We start from the raw sequence: 19388 nt of genomic DNA on the forward strand, positions 1-19388 counted from the left end.
GTTGTTGTAGACCGTAGATAGTGAGTGTCTGATTCACGACTGATCATCATGCGCATGCGTCTTTCTCGTCTCTTCTGTTCAGTCTCTCACGAGCTACATGATACTCTTTTCTATGACAAGAACAATATTTTTTTAAACAAAATAAAAAGAAAAGTGACAGATTGCCTTATAATTCAGTCGTCACTTACAAGAATTAATACCAATACAAATAATTATATAAGATTAATACAATAATGGAAATACAGTAACTACAAAGAATTAATCTAAATACAACAGTCCCGATCTTTTGGACCACAGGAATTCAAGAGATTGTGGTCACCCACCGTTGAATATTAATTCAATGGTTCAAAATGATATATATAAATGCAATATAACATAAAATGATTATTACCCGATTCAAGTCATAAATGAGTGAACCATTGAATTTACATCCAACAGTGAGTGACTATAAATTTCTTGGACTACAGAAATCCAAGAGATCAGAACTGCTAAATACAAAGGGATTAATCCAAGTGTTATTAATGGACAAACCAAACTTAGACTTCGAATCTAAAAGTTAATATTCTTAACCACTCAAGTCACAAACTCCGTTATTGAGAAGTAGACGAATCCAACTTAGACTTCAAATATAAATTATTACACATTGCATATCATAATTGATGAAAAATAACAAAACAAACTCCACGTAAGTTTTGTTCCACACAAATGTTTGTCCTCACCCACACCTACCCGTCAATCAATCTCTTCTTTACTTTATCTGACTCTATCCATGTGGTGGTCTTGAGTGGGCCTGCCCCACCCCACCACCTCCCCAACTCTTTACTTTCTCCAGCTTTTCCTCCCCCACTCTCTCTCTCTCTACTTTTTCTCTCTCTGATCTAACTTCGGTTTCCGGGAAAGTGCTTCCCCCTCATCCAAACACCCCTTTATATCTTACGTCATCATTTTACTTTACCAAATTAGTATTCTTATACTGCGCACCCCCACCCTCCCGCTCACTTTAGCGCCTTCTCCCGCCACGGCGCAATCTAGTAGCTGCTTTTGAGACGCCTCTACACGTGTCTTCCCCTCATCCACCCACGTCATCGCAATGTCTTCTTCTTTCTCCTGTCCACGGCTACCATTAGCTTAAGCTCAGCTCAGCTCGCTTTATCTCTCTCTCTCTCTCTCTCTATCTCCAAATTCTAGGGTTTCTACTTCTCTCTTCCCTATCTTGTTCGCTTGGCTACTACTGAGCTAGACCGTACTACGACAACCAGATGGGGTCGATCCCCGATCCCGGCGAGTTGACAGAGTTGAATCCGCCGAGCTTCGACGAGTTCCAGAGGCAGACCTCTCTCATGACCAGCTGTACTCTACTGTGGAAGGAGCTCTCAGACCACTTCACGTCCTTGGAGCAGAATTTACTGAAGAAATCTGAGGCCATCAAGCGCAAAATTCAAAACCTAGAGCAGGAGACCAAGGAGTCACTCGACGAGCTCGAGCAGCGGGAGGTCACAATCATGGAGAGCGTAGAGATCGCGGTCGGAAAGGTCGAGAAGAGCAAGGAGGCCGCGCTCAAGGTCTTGAAGAGAGGTCGCTCCGACGACGACGATGGAGAGGTGGACGACAACGAGGGATTGCTGATGAATCTCAAGTCCTTGTGCTTGAAGATGGATTCTGGACGGTTCTGGAGGTTCGTGACAGCGAGGAAGAAGGAATTGGAGGCTCTGAGGTCACAAATGCCTCTGGCTTTGGCTGATTGTGTTGATCCGGCGAAGTTCGTGCTCGAGGCGATATCGGAGGTGTTTCCGGTGGACAAGAGAGTTGACAAGAGCGAGAGGGGTAACGATCTGGGCTGGGCCTGCGTTCTGGTTCTGGAGTCTCTGATTCCGGTGGTGGTCGACCCGAAGATCGGAAAATCAAGGCTTCTGGTGACGCCGAGCGTGAAGGAACGTGCCAAGGAGATCGCCGAGACTTGGAAAGCCAGTTTGGAAGAGCGAGGTGGCATTGAGAACGTGAAGACTCCTGATGTTCACACGTTCCTGCAGCATTTGGTGACTTTTGGGATTGTGAAGGAGGAGGATGTTGATTTGTACAGAAAACTTGTGGTTGGGTCGGCCTGGCGCAAGCAGATGCCTAAGCTGGCCGTTTCGCTTGGCCTGGCCAAGAAAATGCCGGGTGCGTTGCTAATTTTAACTTATTCTTTTTTATTTCTTGTGCTATTAGCCATGTCTAGTTTTCCATGTAATTCGTTGGCCATTGTTTGGTTTTGTTTAGAGCTTATGGAAAATGTGTGTTCCCATATGTACCTATTTGAGCTGTATATGTAATGGATGAATTGGCATGCTTCTACGTGGTTACTGGTTAGTAAATTTTGAGCAAGGCTTATGGGTTTGATCAGGTCAGGTTATTTCTATGTGGAAATTTCTGCTCTTTCCAATGATAAATTTGTATAATCGTTTCATAAGTTTTGCATATTATCACCATTATTCTTCAGCTATTCCCAGTTTATTTGTTTATTTGTTTATTTGTTTATTTCTTACTTCGCATATGACTGTATGATGGATCTAACCTCTATCCCTAACGATTTTCAGTGCAAACCTCTTACCTGTCTTTGAATCATAGCTTGTAAAACCTAATCAATGATTTATGTCCACATGCTTTGTAATCACTCAAGAGCTCAAGTCTCCCCCAAACTTTAATATATATATATATATATATATATATATATTTTTCCCCAAAGATTTTGACATTATGAAGATGTCTCATTGACCTTGTAATAGTTTTGCAAAGATATTAAGTTTTCTGTCTGACTTTCTTGTGAATGTTTGGATATGGTTCATTATGTGTACAGTGAGAGGGCCCCTTCTCTAGATTGTAATGTATAGAGGCTGTTGCTATGTGCAGATATGATTGAAGAATTAATCAGCAGGGGACAACAGCTTGATGCGGTACATTTCACTTATGAAGTTGGACTTGTGCACAAGTTTCCTCCTGTTCCTCTGCTGAAAGCTTTTCTGAAAGATGCTAAGAAAGCTGCAGCTTCTATTATGGAAGATCCCAATAATGCTGGTCGAGCTGCGGTATGATTTTAATCGTTACACCCTATTGGTGTTGGTTGATCCTGCATGTTGTGACTTTCAGTGGTGAATATGCTTCTCAAAGTGGTGTCTGGTTCTTTCTTTACAACATTTCAAATTCCAGTTATGTGTCTGTGGGTGGGGAAGAGAGGGGGTTGAATCCCCTTCCTACCTTCTCGTTCCCACAAATCCCTTTTTTTTTTTTTTCCCTTCTCAAATGATTGGGAGGGGAGAGAGAGAGGGAGAGATGGAGGGAGAGGGGCAAGAAAAGGGAATGTGAAAGGAACTTTTCCCTTGTTTGTGTTTTAAGGAAGGTAGAAAGGGGGATTCCCCCACCCCCACAAAAAGCTCTCTCCTCTAATGGAGGAGAGGATGGTAGCCATCTACAAAAAATACATAATATCAACATCTTACCCTATATTAATTATTACATGTGAGTGAAAAGTCAAGGCCTAAATTTCCACTCCCCGTTTCAAACATGACGAAATTTATTCCATGCAGTTCTTCCTATTTCATTTCATATTCATGCTTGCTCTCATAGTGTTTATCCCTGGTTTTTATCTTATTGTTGGAACAAGTATATAAACTGAAAAGTTTTTGGACAGCAAACTCCTGCTATTGGAGTGGAATTTGATTTCCACTTTATGTGTCAATTAACTGGTGAAGCAGTAGGAATAATCGGGTATAATACATCTTGTTATGGATGTCTTGATGATGAGGCATTCTGCAGTCATTCACATCCTTGTGTCTCATTTCTGATTTCTTCGGAAAAATGTCCTTAGAAGTGCATGAACTTCAGTCTCCTTTCCTCATATGCAGAATAATCAAACCTGTAGAAACCTGCGTTTTCATTTGATCACTAATATTTTCTTTATTACTTTCTGTGCAGAACCTAGCTGGACGCAAAGAGCAGTCAGCACTCCGAGCTGTCGTCAAGTGTATTGAAGATTACAAACTTGAGGCAGAATTTCCTCCAGAAAACCTCAAGAAGCGCCTTGAGCAGCTAGAGAAGGTGAAACCAGAGAAGAAAAGGCCAGCTGCAGTCCCTGCCAACAAACGAACACGAGCCAACAATGGAGGTCCCATGCCTCCAGCCAAGGCTGGACGCTTGACGAATGCATATGTGTCTTCTTTCCCTACACCTCCTCCGACGTTTGTCAGGTCTCCTTCCCATGCTCAGTATCCTGCTGGGTACTCACCGTACCATTCCCCACCCACCATGTATGGCAGCAGAAGTCCACCAACCAATCCTTATGCGTACTCACCTGAAGCCGCCCCTCCACTTGCCGGATCATATCCTGGAGCTCCCATGAACTATCCTGCATACGGGGGTTATGGCAATGGTATGGTACCAGCTTATCAGCAGGCTTACTACCGATAGATAATGACAGACTCTTGTGAAGATGGTAACCACTGATATGATGACTCATCCCCAAATCTCATCCTCTTTTTATAATGGCTTGTTTGTAATCACTAACCGTTTAATGGTAGCGATGTCTGTGTGTGTTAATCATGATATTTTTCTCATGCTTCTTGCCTTCTCATGGCTGGAAGCTGTATTTCTAATGTTGATCAAACTCTAGTAGTACTAGGTGATTGTGAAAAGTTGTTAGGATGACTGAAAAACATCAACGCAAGGTACCACTCTACCGTTATTTAGTTGTAGGACTGTTACTCTTCTCTATGCTTCTCTTCCTCCCTCTTTTATTCTTGATTGTGTTCAAATTGAACCAAATGTCATTGCATGCTTTATCTTTCAGGCATGAAATGTTGAATTTTTTGCTAGGCTTAATATTTCTAGGGCCTTGATCAGTTTACACAACCATAAACAAAAGGTAAACTCCGATCCCAAGTTTTAAGGTGCAGCACATCAGTGGGATTTATCACTGCAGGTGGTTAGGTTAGCTATGAGATGTTCTTGTTTGTTTCGAGTTAAACCTCAAAATTAAAGATATAATGAGCAGAAAAGCCTCTCTTTGGAAATCAAATTTCATTTTGTTTCGAGAATTCATCTTCCAAAACTCAATTTCACGGCATTCCTTGTGCATTTTTAGTCCTCGAATCCGTATAATTTTCCTTCCACGTTATGTCTCAACTCTTAAGTGATATGGTCATCCAATTAATCTGTTAATCAGTCAACGGTGTCTAGTCTAGTGTAAAAGGGACTTCACTTGTAGCTAAGTGATCTTAAGTTCGAAACCTCATGACAACTTGTATTAGTGTGTGAGAAAACTCCCATTTCCCTTCCTAATTGTGGCAACCAAAAAAAATTTCTGTTAATCAGAAATCTTTCCAACAACAAATACCGAGTAAGTAAGCCGATTGTTTTCTTCAACTATTGAAGAGTTATTTATGTTCTCTTTCTTAGCATTTTAAATGGGCCATGCTTGGGCACAAATTTTGGTTTTAGAATCTTATTTTTGCATGGTTTGTGCATAGACGAAAGCGGCTCGTAAATTCAAGTTAAAATGGCGGGTTTATGAGGTCTAGCTCAAGTGGCATGAGTGGGATTGGTGGATCAGAGAAGATAAATAATCAAAAGTGTATAGGTTCGTCCAATCTTCACGACCACGAGTTTCGTTCTCATCATTTGACAAAGAAAGCAACTTCCTTCGTCCCGGTTTGATCAGCGACCAATGGCTTACCCATTGTAAGACCTGGGTTGGGTCCTATGATCAACCAATGACCAGTTTTCCCCATGCAACGAACCTAGCACACTTGAGCGTCAGTGTCAGTGGGTTGGGGAGAGAGAGAGAGAGAGAGAGAGTGTTCCATTTCAGCTAGTTGGGACGACAGTTACGAAGAAAGGATAGTTTGGGATAGCGTAAACGAGGTATAGCAGTCCTTGCCGACTAACTGTTTGATGCTTTGCTCCTTAGACAACAACAACTCTCTTTGCTCTAATCTAGATATAATACTTGACCCCCGTTAGTCTTCGAAATTGCACGGCTTGGTCTTTACTACTTTGTAGTGGCGGTCTCAACCGACCTCCGTGATGTTCTTCAAGAGAGGAATCACATTTGCTTCAGTAGTATATCCGCATTTCCTTTCGAGGGCTCGTAGTTTTGGCCCCAAGTCCAACACCACCATTCCCATTCTCCATCGTTCTGAACAAGTTTCTAATTATTCAAGTAGCTTTCATCTTTCTCCGCTGTTCCCTTCCGATGCTAAACCCCATTCCGACAGCTATGATATTGAGCTTGTTGACCATGATGCATGGCTGGTTTCATCGGGTTTGGCACTAGCAGGGCGTGGAACGGAGGGGACTGCGTCGGAATCCAGTTACTTATCGGAGGAAGTGGTTGATGAACCGGTTGATAATTGCTCTCTACCTGTCGAGGGTGACCCAGATTTTGATGACATTGATAATATGAGGATTCGAGGCAGTCTTTTCTATAAACTTGACCGCAATTCCAAAGAGTTTGAAGAGTATAATTTCGACTTTCATCGTAGGAAGAAGTCTTCTAAGCAGAAGGATGATCCAAAGGAAATTAAAAGGAAGAGTAATGAGCTCAAAGAAAGCAAAACAGACAGCCGAATTCGGGATTTATTCTCTAGAAGTGAGAAACAAGGTAGAATTGCCAACAATTCTCAGCTTGATGAAATGGACACTGCTTGTGTTGGGAAGAAGAAGCTGAGGACTCCGACTTATAACCAGCTAACAGGTCCTTTCCATGAGCCGTTTTGCCTGGACATTTACATATCGAAGGCGTCTGTTCGTGCTTGCATTATTCACCGAGTGACCAGTAAGGTTGTTGCTGTGGCCCATTCCATATCAAAAGACATGAAATTTGACCTTGGTTCGACTAGGAACGCAGCTGCTTGTGCTGCTGTTGGGGCAGTTCTGGCTCAGAGGGCATTGGGTGACGATATCCACGATGTGATTTACACACCAAGGAAAGGGGAGAGATTGGAAGGCAAGCTTCAAATTGTGCTTCAGTCTATCATTGATAATGGCATTAATGTGAAGGTGAAGTTAAAGCAAATAACAAGGAAGAAACCCAGTTCCTCATATTCAGCTTAGGAGCACATGGTTTGCTATATGAGATATAAAAGCTGGCTTAGCCAATTCAACAACAAAAGTTCTCTGCTTTGAAATGACTTTCCGGGGAGCTAAAGCAATCAGCCTGATGGTGTAAGATACAGGCAAACATGGCACTTTATCGTGTTCATCGCAGGCACTTAATTCCCTAGCATTGTTAATACAAATTTAGGATCATCTTGCCATATCTCTTGTGGAACTATTGGTCTAAATTTCCTTCTTTGTAATCTATAAATTATGATGATAATTTTTTTTCTCTTTCTGCGTTGTGTATGTAATATGTCATTGTTTGGAATGAAGCCGGAGAAATTATTGCACTCATCATCTGTTTAACTTAAATAGATTCTGTCCCTGAGCTCTGCCATTTCACTAGGAGGAGAAAAAGCAATAAACTTCAGGTATATATATACATAAATTGCTCCCTCAAGGTAATAACCAATCCATTCAAAGGCCTATCCAATCATATGACTTAAACAAAACACAAACTGATAGCAGCAGCACATACCATTTATAATTTATAAAACAAAACTAAAAGGCAGGCCTTTAGATTTAGTTGTATTCAACAAACCATAACTCAATACAAACATGGGTCAAATCAAAAACCCAGTTGCCAAAATCCAAAATTTCAGTCATTAGCTGTTGCTAATTGCAGAGATAGCAGCTCATCTTCTGGAATGGTCCTAATGTGACAATCCGACTGTGGGTACGACACACACAGCAAGGTATACCCACCTTCCACCACATCATCACTCAGCATACCTTCACTCTGATCAACCTTCCCACTCAGAAGCCGTGCAGGGCAAGTCATGCACACCCCAAGCTTGCAATCATGCGGCACAGAAAGCCCAGACTCCAATGCCTTTTCTAGAATGGTCTCATCAGCCTCCACCTCAAGCTCAGTAGACAAACCCTCGTGCTCTACCACCACCTTGTAGGATCCGACGGTGCAGGATCGCCGTGACCGGTGGCGGGGCCGGATATTGAGCTGAAAGGAAGCAGAGAGTCTGGTTGTGTGTCGTTGTTTTGGGAGAGTGAAAGAAGGAGATGGAGTGAAGTGAAGGGCCGCCATAGTGTTGGGTTTTTTGAGGTGGGAAATGAGGGGAAGGTCTTTGTGGCATTGCAGCTACTATGCGAGTGACGTTTATGGTATGGGAAAGGATAAGGTTTTGTAAAGTTGGTGTCTTGTTTTGTGGTGGTTTACTTAGGGGTTTGGGTAAAATTGGGTTTGGAAACAAAAACACAAAATCTTACTGGGTTTTACACTTAGGTCATCCAGTGTGCAAATTTACAAGGAAAAAAGTTGAAGGGGAAATGACAATTTGTCAAACCAAACAACTCTTTCACATTTCGTAGTCTATGCATTGCATAATGTGAACTTTTTTTGTACCGACATAAATTTGTCAAATTTGGAAGCTTTGTGATCAAGTCCATATCACATACCGTGTTTGCCCAAAACAGTTACAGGGCCAGAAAGCAGGCCAGATTCAATAAAAGGGCCCCCCAAAAACGAGAATAGTATTTATGACGTCATATTTCAGATTCACGTATATATATATATATATATATATATATGTACGATAGTTGGTTCTCGTAGCTCCATTGCTTCATCTTCTTAACAGGTCTCGAGGTCATCAGCTGTGAGGTGGTGCTTGTCTGTTAGTGTCCAGGTGATATCCTCTGTCTTAATCTCTTAATTAATTGTTAATCATACCTCTAGAACTCATCTCGTTTCACTGATCGCGTCCGCGATAAGCTTATGATTCTGCAACTGAACTCGTTTCTGGGGTTTTCAGAACAAAACACGTTAAAACCAGCAACAAAATCCACTTTTCTGATCATAATCAGATAACGAAATTCATAAAAGAAGCGAAATTAAAACATATTAAAGAATATTCGTTAATCTTTTATTCAATTCCCAATTGATAGTTGGTTCCTTTTCTTGTGCTAAATGATTGTTTTAGACTTTTCTGTCTTAGGTGGATTTATTTATAAAAAAAATTTATAAAGAAAAATAACTTTCTTATGAAGAATTAATTTTTGTTTGTTTGTTTTTGCTTGCAGTAATCTGCACAGAGAAACAAAAATGGCAGTTGAGAAGGCCGGCATAGCCAAAGATGTTACTGAAGTAAATTATCCTGGTTTTATGTGCACTAAAATGAGTTGGGGTTGAGTGGTTTGTTTATGATGATATAAACCTCTGTTTCATTGTGTATAGTTAATTGGAAAAACCCCATTGGTGTATCTAAACCATGTTGTGGACGGTTGTGTTGCTCGTATCGCTGCCAAATTGGAAATGATGGAGCCCTGCTCTAGTGTAAAAGACAGGTATAGACTTTGAGTTGAATGTCTTTCTACTTGGTCTTTTTTCTTTTGTTAATGATTATGCTTACTGGTTTCAGGGCAGCGATGACTTGAAAATATTGTGTTCTGATAATTTTTTAAAGGTTCCTAATTATGGAAAATAAAATAAAATGCAGGATTGGCTATAGTATGATTGCAGATGCAGAGGCAAAGGGGCTTATCACACCAGGGCAGGTTGGTTGTTTGATAGTTATGTAAGAGTGTTATGTTTTTGAAGAACTTGTGCATGAAAAAGGGGAGATGGTTTATGTGTTGAAGAACTTGTGCATGAAAAAGAGGAGGCAACCGCCTCCCCCATATTCTATGCTTAGTTTCTCCACTAGCATGTTTCTTTTTTCAGTTGCTATTGACGAAAAAGATGAAACTATGCTTTTAGCATGGGATGTTTTAGCTAGAAACATAAGTGGTCTGCAGTGTCTGTGAAATTGTGAACCCTTTAATAATAGTCTGAATTTTGTATAAGTACCGCATTGTTTGGTTTCACCAATATTTTGAGCATGCTAGATGCATGAGGAAAGAAAAGATGATTTGAGATTTTGATTTGATGGAAATTGTGAGCTGACAGATATTACTTTGACTTTGGTTGGTCTGTGTTTGCTGAAGAGTGTCCTCATCGAGCCAACAAGTGGTAATACTGGAATAGGGTTAGCCTTCATGGCAGCAGCTAAACGCTACAGGCTTATCATTACAATGCCTGCTTCAATGAGTCTTGAGAGAAGAATCATCCTCCGGGCCTTCGGAGCTGAGTTGGTTCTCACAGATCCTGTGAAGGGCATGAAAGGTGCTGTTCAGAAGGCTGAAGAGATATTGGCTAAGACACCTGATGCCTACATGCTTCAACAGTTTGAAAATCCTGCCAATCCGAAGGTGTTTGCTCAATAAATTCCATAGCATATGTAGCTGATGCAACTTATGAGCAAAAAACAAAAGTGGTCTTGTGTTTGGAAAAAAGTTATGTGATTTGTGTTATTGTAGGTGCATTACGAAACCACTGGACCAGAGATATGGGAAGGTTCAGGCGAGAAAGTAGATGCTTTTGTTTCTGGGATAGGTACAGGTGGAACTATAACAGGTGCAGGGAAATTTCTAAAAGAGAAGAACCCTAGCATAAAGGTTAGCTTTGAGTCTTAGCTTGAACAATAGTCTGTATTTTCTTCCTGTTTAAATGCTCCTTTACTTTGTCTTATTGTTTTTCTTTTCCTTTAATGTTAGCTGTATGGTGTGGAACCAGTTGAAAGCCCTGTCCTAACTGGAGGAAAGCCTGGTGAGCTATACTGCATTGCTTCTCCGAGATTATTTGCATGCCTTGCATAATATAGTACCTGCAATTTATTTAGTGACCTTTTCCATAGTTTAGGCAAAATTGTATGCAAGTAATGAACTGTCTAACATGCTCCTTTGGTCTTAATGCATTAATAAGTTTTACTACTTATCGAAAAACATGCACGTTAACAAGGCTCATTTGTAAGAACCATTTTAGGGAGTGGGTGAAGTGTGAAATGTGTGTTCTTTTATGAACATTCATTAGCGAAATGGAAATAATTTTAAGTATAAGCAACAGATGTTCATAACTTCATGTAGGATTTACAGTCGCAGGAATGTGATACTTTCTGATGGAGATAGGGCTGTAATAAACAGTGGAAGTACTAATCTCAGATGTGACTGATAGTGTAGATGGGAGTTTCTCTGAGGGATAATCAGTTACTACTTTGGTGGAATGAATCTTCTGCTTATGTTCTTTTAGTGATAGAATGTTTAAAGACTCTTACTTTCTTTAGCATCTGCCTTTCAACTTTGATTGGCTTCTGAATGATATACTGCAAACTAATGCAAAGTGACTTGCACGTAAAGCACTTGAGGCCATTAAGTTACAAGCATGCACATAGAACAGGTATATTGTTCAACTCAATTTCCAACTAAGTGTGATCAACTACATGATTGAGCAAGTTATTCCTCACAACTTCATTGATGTCTTTTTATTGTGTGTCAAAAATGGGAGAAAGTAAGGGTGAGAGAGCGAGGGAAACAGAAAGAGGGGGTAGGAAACATAATGAGGGAGAGGTGAGTAAGAGACATATACCAAGGTTTTTCAACATTGAATCAAAGGAGTTCCGAATTAAGGTAGATGATCTATCGTATGGAGGGTCCATTCTAATCACAGAGATGGTTAAAGAACGTCTTTTCCACGTTTCCTTGGAACTTAGCTGTGTAGAGTGGTTAATCAAAGAACTGCAGTTAATCCTGGAAAACAAGGTACAGAGTGTCTTCAGAAGATACAGGGGGGATTCTTACCAAGTGTGGTTAGAAAAGGGTCATAACTGGAAAGGATACTATCTAAGACTGACCAAGTGCGTACACGAATTCTTGAAGTCTGTGGTGATACCCCAGGGTAAGAATGATAGCGGGTGGATTCAGATCAAAGAGAATTTAGAAGGAATTCTAAAAGGGAAAAACAGAACGAGTAGACACGGGTTCACAAAAGAAGATGGCAACACAGCTGTGAGTGTCAGAGATAGAGTATTGGGCAAGACCTACAAAGAGGCGGTACAGAATGAGGGGGGGTTACAAGAGCAGGAAAAAGGGTATGGCAGTACAGATGATATGACAAACTGGAGTTGGGTGGTGGTTTGTGAAAGGTTAGTACTGCACCAGCCCTGGGAGGGTATCCGGAAGGCGATGGAAGGCCGGTTGGATAAAAACGTTAATTTATTCCCTTATCAAATTAATAGGGCCTTCTTCACCTGCGACAGCAAATCAGAGGCGATGAACGTATGTAGCAGTGGAAAACTGGCGGTGGAGGGACAAACGGATGTTTTGCTGTACAGCTGGGAACATGGACTGAAAAATTATATCCCCAAAATCGTTAGCTACGGTGGCTGGATTGGAATTAAAGGGCTTCCTATGCACTGGTGGAGCAAGGAGTTCTTCCAGCGCATCAGCTTGGAATGTGGGGGACTGCTTCAGGTGGACCAGCAGACCGAAAACTACAAGTACCTGTTCGAAGCAAGAATTAAAACCAGAAAAAATTTCATTGGGTTTTTACCGGAAATCTTGACCCTTACAGAAGGAATAGAAAGTTATCAAGTGAAAATCAGACCAATTTCTCTGGCAATCCGGCCCACCAGATCACGGCATGAACAGCCTTGGATCTCTGCTAATGGGACTATTTAGGCAGTAGCTGGAGGTGAAGTTCTGTCAACTCAGAGACAGTGGAGGGTTGTTGAAAATTCCCAGGTGGACTGGGCTCGAAGCAATATTAATGAGTTTGATTGGCTCGAGAAGGAAAATCGGAGTTGTTTCAGCGGAACTGCGCAGAACCAGAAGTTCCAAGGTGATGGGACTTCTATCAGGGCGGCAGAGAATTTAATTCTCCCTCCTTTTATGTCGGCATTATCTGATAAGGCCACAAGTGATAATGCTTTGACGATGGGCCCAATTAATGGCGAGCCCATTTCGAAACCTTCAGGCCAGTTTAACCCCTTTGGAGGTTATTTCTCTGAGCCCATTCCTTTCGGAAATATTAGGTCTTTTAGTGGGCCGAGTCTTATTTGTGGGTTAAAAAAAAAAAGATTTCTGCACCCCAGTCAAAGAGTGAGTGTACGGCAACTAAGTTGAAGCCCAAAACCAAGTTTCTATCCAGATTCGGCCGAGCAAACGGTGATGGAAGTAGGGGCTTTAGAAAAGGTCTATCTCACTTCGACGATCGACTTTCTAGTGTAGGCGCACCGCTGCAGGTCTGTTCCCTCCCCCCATCGTTGATCGCAGACAGAGAGGATGATGATTCCAGTTCGTCGATCTGCCCGGAATCTGTGGATTCAATGGCCAAAGTTCCATCGTCGGAATCTAAATTCGAAGACGAAACTTCTTCGAATGAGGAAATGAAATATACAGATGCTTTTGCTAATGAAGAGGGGATTCTTCACGAGATTTTTGCTACTCCCGATGACCCTGGTGGTGTTAATGGGGATGTGGATGGCTGTTTTCCTACCAATATCCAGCCAGATGTGCAGACGGGCCTAGAAGTTGATGACGATGCAACTTTTGTCCCAGACACCATTCCAGAAGTAATATATTATTCCAGAAAAAGAAGAAATCGTCGAGGTTATGGACGCAATGACGGTTTACCTAAATTGTTGATGCACAAAATGGACATATCTCTGGTGCCCCTAAAGAAGAACTTGGCTCACAGAAGACATGGTAAACCTTGTAATTCCAATGGTGACACGGGTTCGACGGGCCCTGGAAATGGTAATGAGAAGAAAAGGGATTTATTCTCTCATTAATGAAGATAATCAGTTGGAATATTCGAGGTCTGGGAAGTAGAAGGAAAAGATTACTGATCAAAGAGCAACTACGGAGACTCAAACCAGACATAGTAATTTTGTTGGAAACTAAAAAGGAGATTGTGGACAGACAATTGGTCACAGGTGTCTGGGGGTCAAGATTCAAGGAGTGGGTCTTCTCGCCCTCTTTGGGAAGATCTGGTGGCATTGCAGTTTTGTGGAATTCCCAATCTGTTTCGGTAATCGATTCTATGGTTGGCGATTTTTCTGTTTCTATTAGAATTGTAGAGAATATTGGGACGGATTGGTGGCTGTCCGGGATATATGGCCCGTGCAGACAGAGGGAAAGAATTAGTTTCTGGGAAGAATTGGCTGATTTGTATGGGTATTGTGGTGATAAGTGGTGTCTTGGAGGGGACTTTAACGTGGTCCGCTTTTCAGCTGAAAAGTCGAACGAAGGAAGAGTGACTAAAAGCATGAGAGATTTTAATGATTTTATCCAAGAAACAAATTTACGGGATCCCAATCTCCTAAACGCTTCTTTCACTTGGTCTAATCTAAGAGAAAATGCAGTTTGTAGAAGACTGGACAGATTTCTGGTGTCGGGTAGCTGGGAAGATCACTTCCCTCATTATCGCCACAAAGCTTTGCCGCGAATTACCTCTGATCATTGCCCTATTGAGCTGGACACCTCTAGGGTTAAGTGGGGTCCTTCTCCATTTCGGTTTGAAAATATGTGGCTGAAGCACCCGGATTTTAAGAGGAAGATCAAGCTGTGGTGGGGTGAGGACCAAACTCCGGGATGGGAGGGATACAAATTCATGTCGAGGTTAAAAATGCTAAAATCGAAATTGAAAGTATGGAGCAAGGAGGAATTCGGGGATGTAGAGCGGGACTTACGGGAGGCAGAAGCTAGATTGCTGGTTTTGGATCAACGTGAAGGAACTGAAGGTTTGGATCACCTTTTGAGGTCTGAGAGAGATAATCTTATTCTAAAGATTGGCGATTTGGCCCAGAAGGAGGAAGTCAAATGGCGCCAAAGAGGAAAGGTAAAATGGGCAAGAGAAGGTGATGGGAATACCAAATTCTTTCACAGAGTGGCAAATGGAGCTAGGAAAATAAATTACATAGATAAATTAGAAGTGGAGGATTTGGGAGTTATAGAAGTAGACGCTAACATTGAAAGGAAGGTGATTAGATTCTTTAAAGGGTTATATAGCAGCAATAAAAATGCAGGCTGGGGAGTTGAAGGCCCAAATTGGTGTCCCATTAGCCAAATGGAGGCTGATTGGCTCGAACGTCCTTTTGAATTGGAGGAAGTTCAGAAAGCAGTTTTTGATTGTGGCAAGGACAAATCCCCGGGACCAGATGGTTTCTCCATGAGTTTTTTCCAATCTTGCTGGGAGGTTGTCAAGGGAGACCTCATGAAGGTTATGCAAGATTTTTTTCAAAGTGGAATCGTTAATGGGGTTACAAATGAAACTTTCATTTGCCTCATTCCTAAAAAGGCGAATTCCGTGAAGGTTACTGATTTCAGACCGATTAGTCTTGTTACGAGCCTTTATAAAGTGATATCCAAGGTCTTGGCTTCAAGATTGAGGGAGGTTCTTGGAAATACTATATCCCAATCTCAGGGAGCCTTTGTCCAAAAGAGACAGATTCTAGATGCTGTGTTAGTTGCAAATGAAGTTGTTGAGGAAGTCAGAAAACAGAATAGAAAAGGGCTGGTTTTCAAAATTGACTTCGAGAAAGCATATGACCATGTAGAGTGGAATTTTGTAGATGATGTGCTGGCTAGGAAAGGCTTTGGTGTCAAATGGAGAGGCTGGATATTCGGCTGCTTGGAATCTGCCAACTTTTCCATTATGATTAATGGAAAACCAAGAGGAAAGTTTAGAGCCTCTAGGGGATTAAGACAAGGGGACCCGTTATCTCCATTCCTATTTACCTTGGTTAGCGATGTTTTAAGCAGAATAATAGAAAGGGCTCAAGATGTTAACCTAGTTCATGGAATTGTATCTGGTCATGATCAAGTTGAAGTTTCTCACCTCCAATTTGCAGATGATACCATTTTCCTTTTGGATGGCAAGGAAGAGTATTGGTTAAATCTGTTGCAGCTGTTGAAGTTGTTCTGTGATGTGTCTGGGATGAAGATTAATAAGGCTAAAAGTTGCATTCTGGGGATCAATTTTAGTATTGAAGCTCTGAATAACATGGCGGGCAGTTGGGGATGCGAGGTTGGTTGCTGGCCTATGGTTTACTTGGGTCTGCCTCTCAGGGGAAACCCAAGAGCTCTTAATTTCTGGAATCCAGTAAAGGATAAGGTGGAGAAAAGACTTCAAAAATGGAAGAGGGCTTGCTTATCCAAAGGTGGAAGGTTAACGCTAATCCAAGCGGTTTTGAGCAGCATTCCTTCTTACTATATGTCATTGTTTAAGATGCCTATAGGAGTGGCCGCCAAAGTAGAACAACTTATGCGTAACTTTTTATGGGAGGGTCTAGAAGAAGGTAAGAAATGTCACTTGGTCAGGTGGGTAAGGGTGACTAAATCGAAAGAGGAAGGTGGTCTTGGAATTGGCTCTTTAAGAGAAAGAAATGAAGCTCTCAGAGCTAAATGGTTGTGGAGATTTCCACTTGAAACCAATTCGCTATGGCATAGGATCATTAAGAGCAAATACGGATTAGACTCAAATGGGTGGGATACTAAACAGATAGATAAGGTGTCTTGCAGGAATCCTTGGCGAGAAATTTCGAAAGGGTATAATTCTTTTCTTCAATGCTGCAGATTTTCTGTTGGAAATGGGGAGAAAATTAGATTTTGGGAGGATCTTTGGCTGAAAGAAGGGATTCTAAAAGATCTGTTTCCTAGACTCTCTTCCTTGTCTAGGAGAAAAAATCAAAGTATAGCCTGTTTTGCTAACAATCATGAGATGCCTCTCAATTGGGATTTTGATTTCAGAAGGAATTTGTCCGAGGCTGAAATTGCAGAAGTGGTAATACTTTTGGATATATTGGGGAACGTGAGATTATTCGATTCTAGACCGGATCGGAGATCTTGGGAGATTGAGGAGCAGGGTTCTTTTTCCTGCAAGTCTTTCAGGTCTTTTCTTCTCTCTACCACTAGAGTTGTCTTTCCCCCTTACAGATCAATCTGGAAGGCAAAGACTCCGCCGAAAATTCAATTTTTCGTGTGGCTGGCAGCAAATGGTAGGATTAATACTTGTGATTGCATTCAAAGGAGGCAACCAAAGATGTGCTTATCCCCCTCTTGGTGTGTTCTTTGCAAAGAGAATGCAGAAAACATTGATCACTTGTTCATTCATTGTTCGTATTCCCTAAATTTATGGTGGAGGATGTTGGGTGCTCTCGGAGAGGAGTGGGTGATTCCTAAAGGGTGTTTTGAGCTCCTTAGTATCAATTTGAGGATTTCGGGGAAGGGGAAGAGAGCTGGAATCCTTCGTGATTGTCTATTTCATGCTATTTTCTGGAATATCTGGATGGAGTGAAATCGAAGAATTTTTCAGGGTCATACAGGAGCAAGGGTTGAGGAATTATGGGATAGAATTAAATTTTGGGCATCCCTTTGGGCTTCGGTTTCGGGGCAGTTTAAGGACTATCACTACTCTACCATCATGAGAGACATGATGGCAGTCTTAAGATGATTTTACTAAAGCTTTGTGTTTTTCTGTTTTTTTATACAGTTTGTTTTTCAATCTTAGTAGGTCAGACTCTTTTTTTGGTCTTCTTGTTTGATCGAGGTTTTTTCCTCTTGATTATCAATACAATGTTTCTTTTCAAAAAAAAAATGATATACTGCAAAGTTTGTCTAGGAGATAATCCTTCTAGTGCTGAGCTTGGAAACCCAATTCCACCACATATTGCAAATAATTTGGATTTCCTCAAGCTTATAAATAAACATACATATCTTCAAATAACTCTTAACTGATGAGTCTATTTATATACGGAGGTTGATTCTATTTTCTTTTTAGCTCTTTTTTGTTTATTCTAGTGTCAAAATTTAAATGTTCTTTTATTTGAAATAGAAGAAGGAAATCTGGTATTTGCATGTTGTTGATGTTAATTATTATACTCATTCTAATTTAAAGGTCCACACAAGATCCAAGGAATAGGAGCTGGGTTTATCCCGGGTGTTTTGGAAGTCAACATCATTGATGAAGTTGTTCAAGTAAGGCTCAAAGGTTTTTGTATTGATCTTAGTTCCTCAAGTGCATGTCATATTATATAAATCATGACATTTTCATTTGTGATATAATCATTCCTAGTAATGACGCACAGGCTGGAAATATTGTGTTTGGTAGCGTTATGATGTCAAAAGTTATGAATGGCCATTGATTTCTGTGAGCTCATGTGAACACAACCATTTATTTTTCATTTGGAATGCCTGTGTGATACCAAAAAATGTCCAAACATAATCTAATTTCAGTAACTGGGGTGTCGTGCACATTAAAATGCATGTTTACTACGTGCTTTGAAGCTATTACTTTTATGACTCCGTCAATAGGGGAAAAAAGCATTGTTATAAAGTATAAAATAGAAAGCTCAAGGGCACTTACACGTCGATTATTAGTTTGTCTTAACAGCTTTAACTGCTTCCTGTTTACCAAATATCTGTGATGTGTTGCAGATATCAAGTGATGAAGCAATTGAAACTGCAAAGCTTCTTGCACATAAAGAAGGTTTGCTTGTAAGTTCTTAACCTAACAACCACTTGTAGTGAGTTAGTATTTGTGTTTTTTTAAAATTTCTGTCATATTTATGTATCAATCATTGTATGTCAGTCTTTCTATTGAACTTATTGCATCATCTTTCCAGGTCGGAATATCATCCGGAGCTGCTGCCGCTGCTGCAATCAGGATTGCAAAGAGACCAGAGAATGCTGGAAAGCTCATTGTTGTAAGTTGGATTTTATTTCTATTGACCTTGTGTTGGCATTTTGTTCAACTGCTAATTTCTCTCTCCATCTACTTAAATGCATTATAGGTGATTTTTCCAAGCTTTGGGGAGAGGTATCTGTCCTCTGTACTGTTTGAGTCAGTGAGACGGGAAGCTGAAAGCATGACTTTCGAGCCCTGAGCTGTTCCCTTGTTTCTGGCTGCCTCAAGTTTCAACCAGTGAATCTGAATTAATCAGGCTTCCCAAGTTAAACTAGGATTATCCCCTTTTCTTTTCTTTCTGTTTTCATCTGAAAACATGGTCTTTAACCTTTGAACCCTGATCTGTTCTCTGGTTTTAGGCTGGTTCATTATTTTGACTAGTGAATCAGTAGTGAGCACACTTCCGAAGTCAAAGTTGGAACTTGTATGATCTGTTCCTTTCACTGTTTCATTTTAATAATGAATCCGCCAATGAGATTGATTAAATTTGTTTAACATCTTAGGGCATGTAGTCAGTCGTGTGACGCCGTGGGGCCCACAACCCTCTACGGATGTGGGTGCCTGAGGCAAGTTACGCTGGCATTCTGCTTCAAATTCGACCCTGCTAATGCTAGGAGGATGCATAGTTTTAAGATAGCCACACCATTACAGGGGCTCCTTAGGAAATTACAAGTTTTTACCAAATTATACGAAACGAGCTTCAAACAACCACTCACTGAACTACTGAAATTCGAACTTTGCACGA

General features: G+C 41.0%; 4 protein-coding genes across 5 annotated transcripts; 3 read left to right on the plus strand and 1 right to left on the minus strand.

Moving 5' to 3' along the window:
* Positions 1–867: 867 nt before the first annotated feature.
* LOC117615308 (FRIGIDA-like protein 4a) lies at positions 868–4746 on the plus strand. The gene is made up of 3 exons (XM_034344373.1): positions 868–2160; positions 2890–3065; positions 3952–4746. The coding sequence occupies exons 1-3, from the start codon at positions 1260–1262 to the stop codon at positions 4441–4443; spliced, it is 1569 nt and encodes a 522-aa protein (XP_034200264.1). The 5' UTR covers positions 868–1259; the 3' UTR covers positions 4444–4746.
* Positions 4747–4874: 128 nt separating this feature from the next.
* LOC117615309 lies at positions 4875–7362 on the plus strand. Its single transcript, XM_034344375.1, has one exon. The coding sequence runs from the start codon at positions 6058–6060 to the stop codon at positions 7084–7086; it is 1029 nt and encodes a 342-aa protein (XP_034200266.1). The 5' UTR covers positions 4875–6057; the 3' UTR covers positions 7087–7362.
* Positions 7363–7519: 157 nt separating this feature from the next.
* LOC117634697 (ferredoxin C 1, chloroplastic) lies at positions 7520–8426 on the minus strand. Its single transcript, XM_034368889.1, has one exon. It carries the CDS (start codon positions 8171–8173, stop codon positions 7730–7732), a length of 444 nt encoding a protein of 147 aa, XP_034224780.1. The 5' UTR covers positions 8174–8426; the 3' UTR covers positions 7520–7729.
* A 225-nt stretch (positions 8427–8651) lies between these two features.
* Positions 8652–19131, plus strand: LOC117634680 (cysteine synthase-like). Of its 2 annotated transcripts, XM_034368870.1 has the most exons (11): positions 8656–8771; positions 9166–9229; positions 9320–9429; positions 9582–9639; positions 10069–10332; positions 10441–10578; positions 10678–10729; positions 17855–17934; positions 18394–18453; positions 18582–18662; positions 18750–19131. In XM_034368870.1, the coding sequence occupies exons 2-11, from the start codon at positions 9188–9190 to the stop codon at positions 18840–18842; spliced, it is 978 nt and encodes a 325-aa protein (XP_034224761.1). In that variant the 5' UTR covers positions 8656–8771; positions 9166–9187; the 3' UTR covers positions 18843–19131. The 2 variants fall into 2 exon arrangements, with proteins under 2 accessions (XP_034224768.1, XP_034224761.1); XM_034368877.1 differs by lacking the exons at positions 17855–17934; positions 18750–19131 and having other exon boundaries at positions 8652–8771; positions 18582–18643.
* The last annotated feature ends 257 nt before the right edge of the window (positions 19132–19388 follow it).

This window comes from Prunus dulcis, chromosome 1 (genome assembly GCF_902201215.1).
Source record: "Prunus dulcis chromosome 1, ALMONDv2, whole genome shotgun sequence".
Classification (NCBI taxonomy): domain Eukaryota; kingdom Viridiplantae; phylum Streptophyta; class Magnoliopsida; order Rosales; family Rosaceae; genus Prunus; species Prunus dulcis.

What these genes read in the sequence shown, in the direction of transcription:
- LOC117634697 (XM_034368889.1), bottom strand. Translation starts at nt 8,173, where the DNA reads ATGGCGGCCCTTCACTTCACTCCATCTCCTTCTTTCACTCTCCCAAAA.
- LOC117615308 (XM_034344373.1), top strand. Translation starts at nt 1,260, where the DNA reads ATGGGGTCGATCCCCGATCCCGGCGAGTTGACAGAGTTGAATCCGCCG. An exon ending in CCTGGCCAAGAAAATGCCGG is followed by an intron (nt 2,161 to 2,889) that starts GTGCGTTGCTAA and finishes TGCTATGTGCAG; the next exon opens with ATATGATTGAAGAATTAATC. An exon ending in ATAATGCTGGTCGAGCTGCG is followed by an intron (nt 3,066 to 3,951) that starts GTATGATTTTAA and finishes CTTTCTGTGCAG; the next exon opens with AACCTAGCTGGACGCAAAGA.
- LOC117615309 (XM_034344375.1), top strand. Translation starts at nt 6,058, where the DNA reads ATGTTCTTCAAGAGAGGAATCACATTTGCTTCAGTAGTATATCCGCAT.
- LOC117634680 (XM_034368870.1), top strand. Translation starts at nt 9,188, where the DNA reads ATGGCAGTTGAGAAGGCCGGCATAGCCAAAGATGTTACTGAA. An exon ending in TGCTCTAGTGTAAAAGACAG is followed by an intron (nt 9,430 to 9,581) that starts GTATAGACTTTG and finishes AATAAAATGCAG; the next exon opens with GATTGGCTATAGTATGATTG. An exon ending in GGCTTATCACACCAGGGCAG is followed by an intron (nt 9,640 to 10,068) that starts GTTGGTTGTTTG and finishes TGTTTGCTGAAG; the next exon opens with AGTGTCCTCATCGAGCCAAC.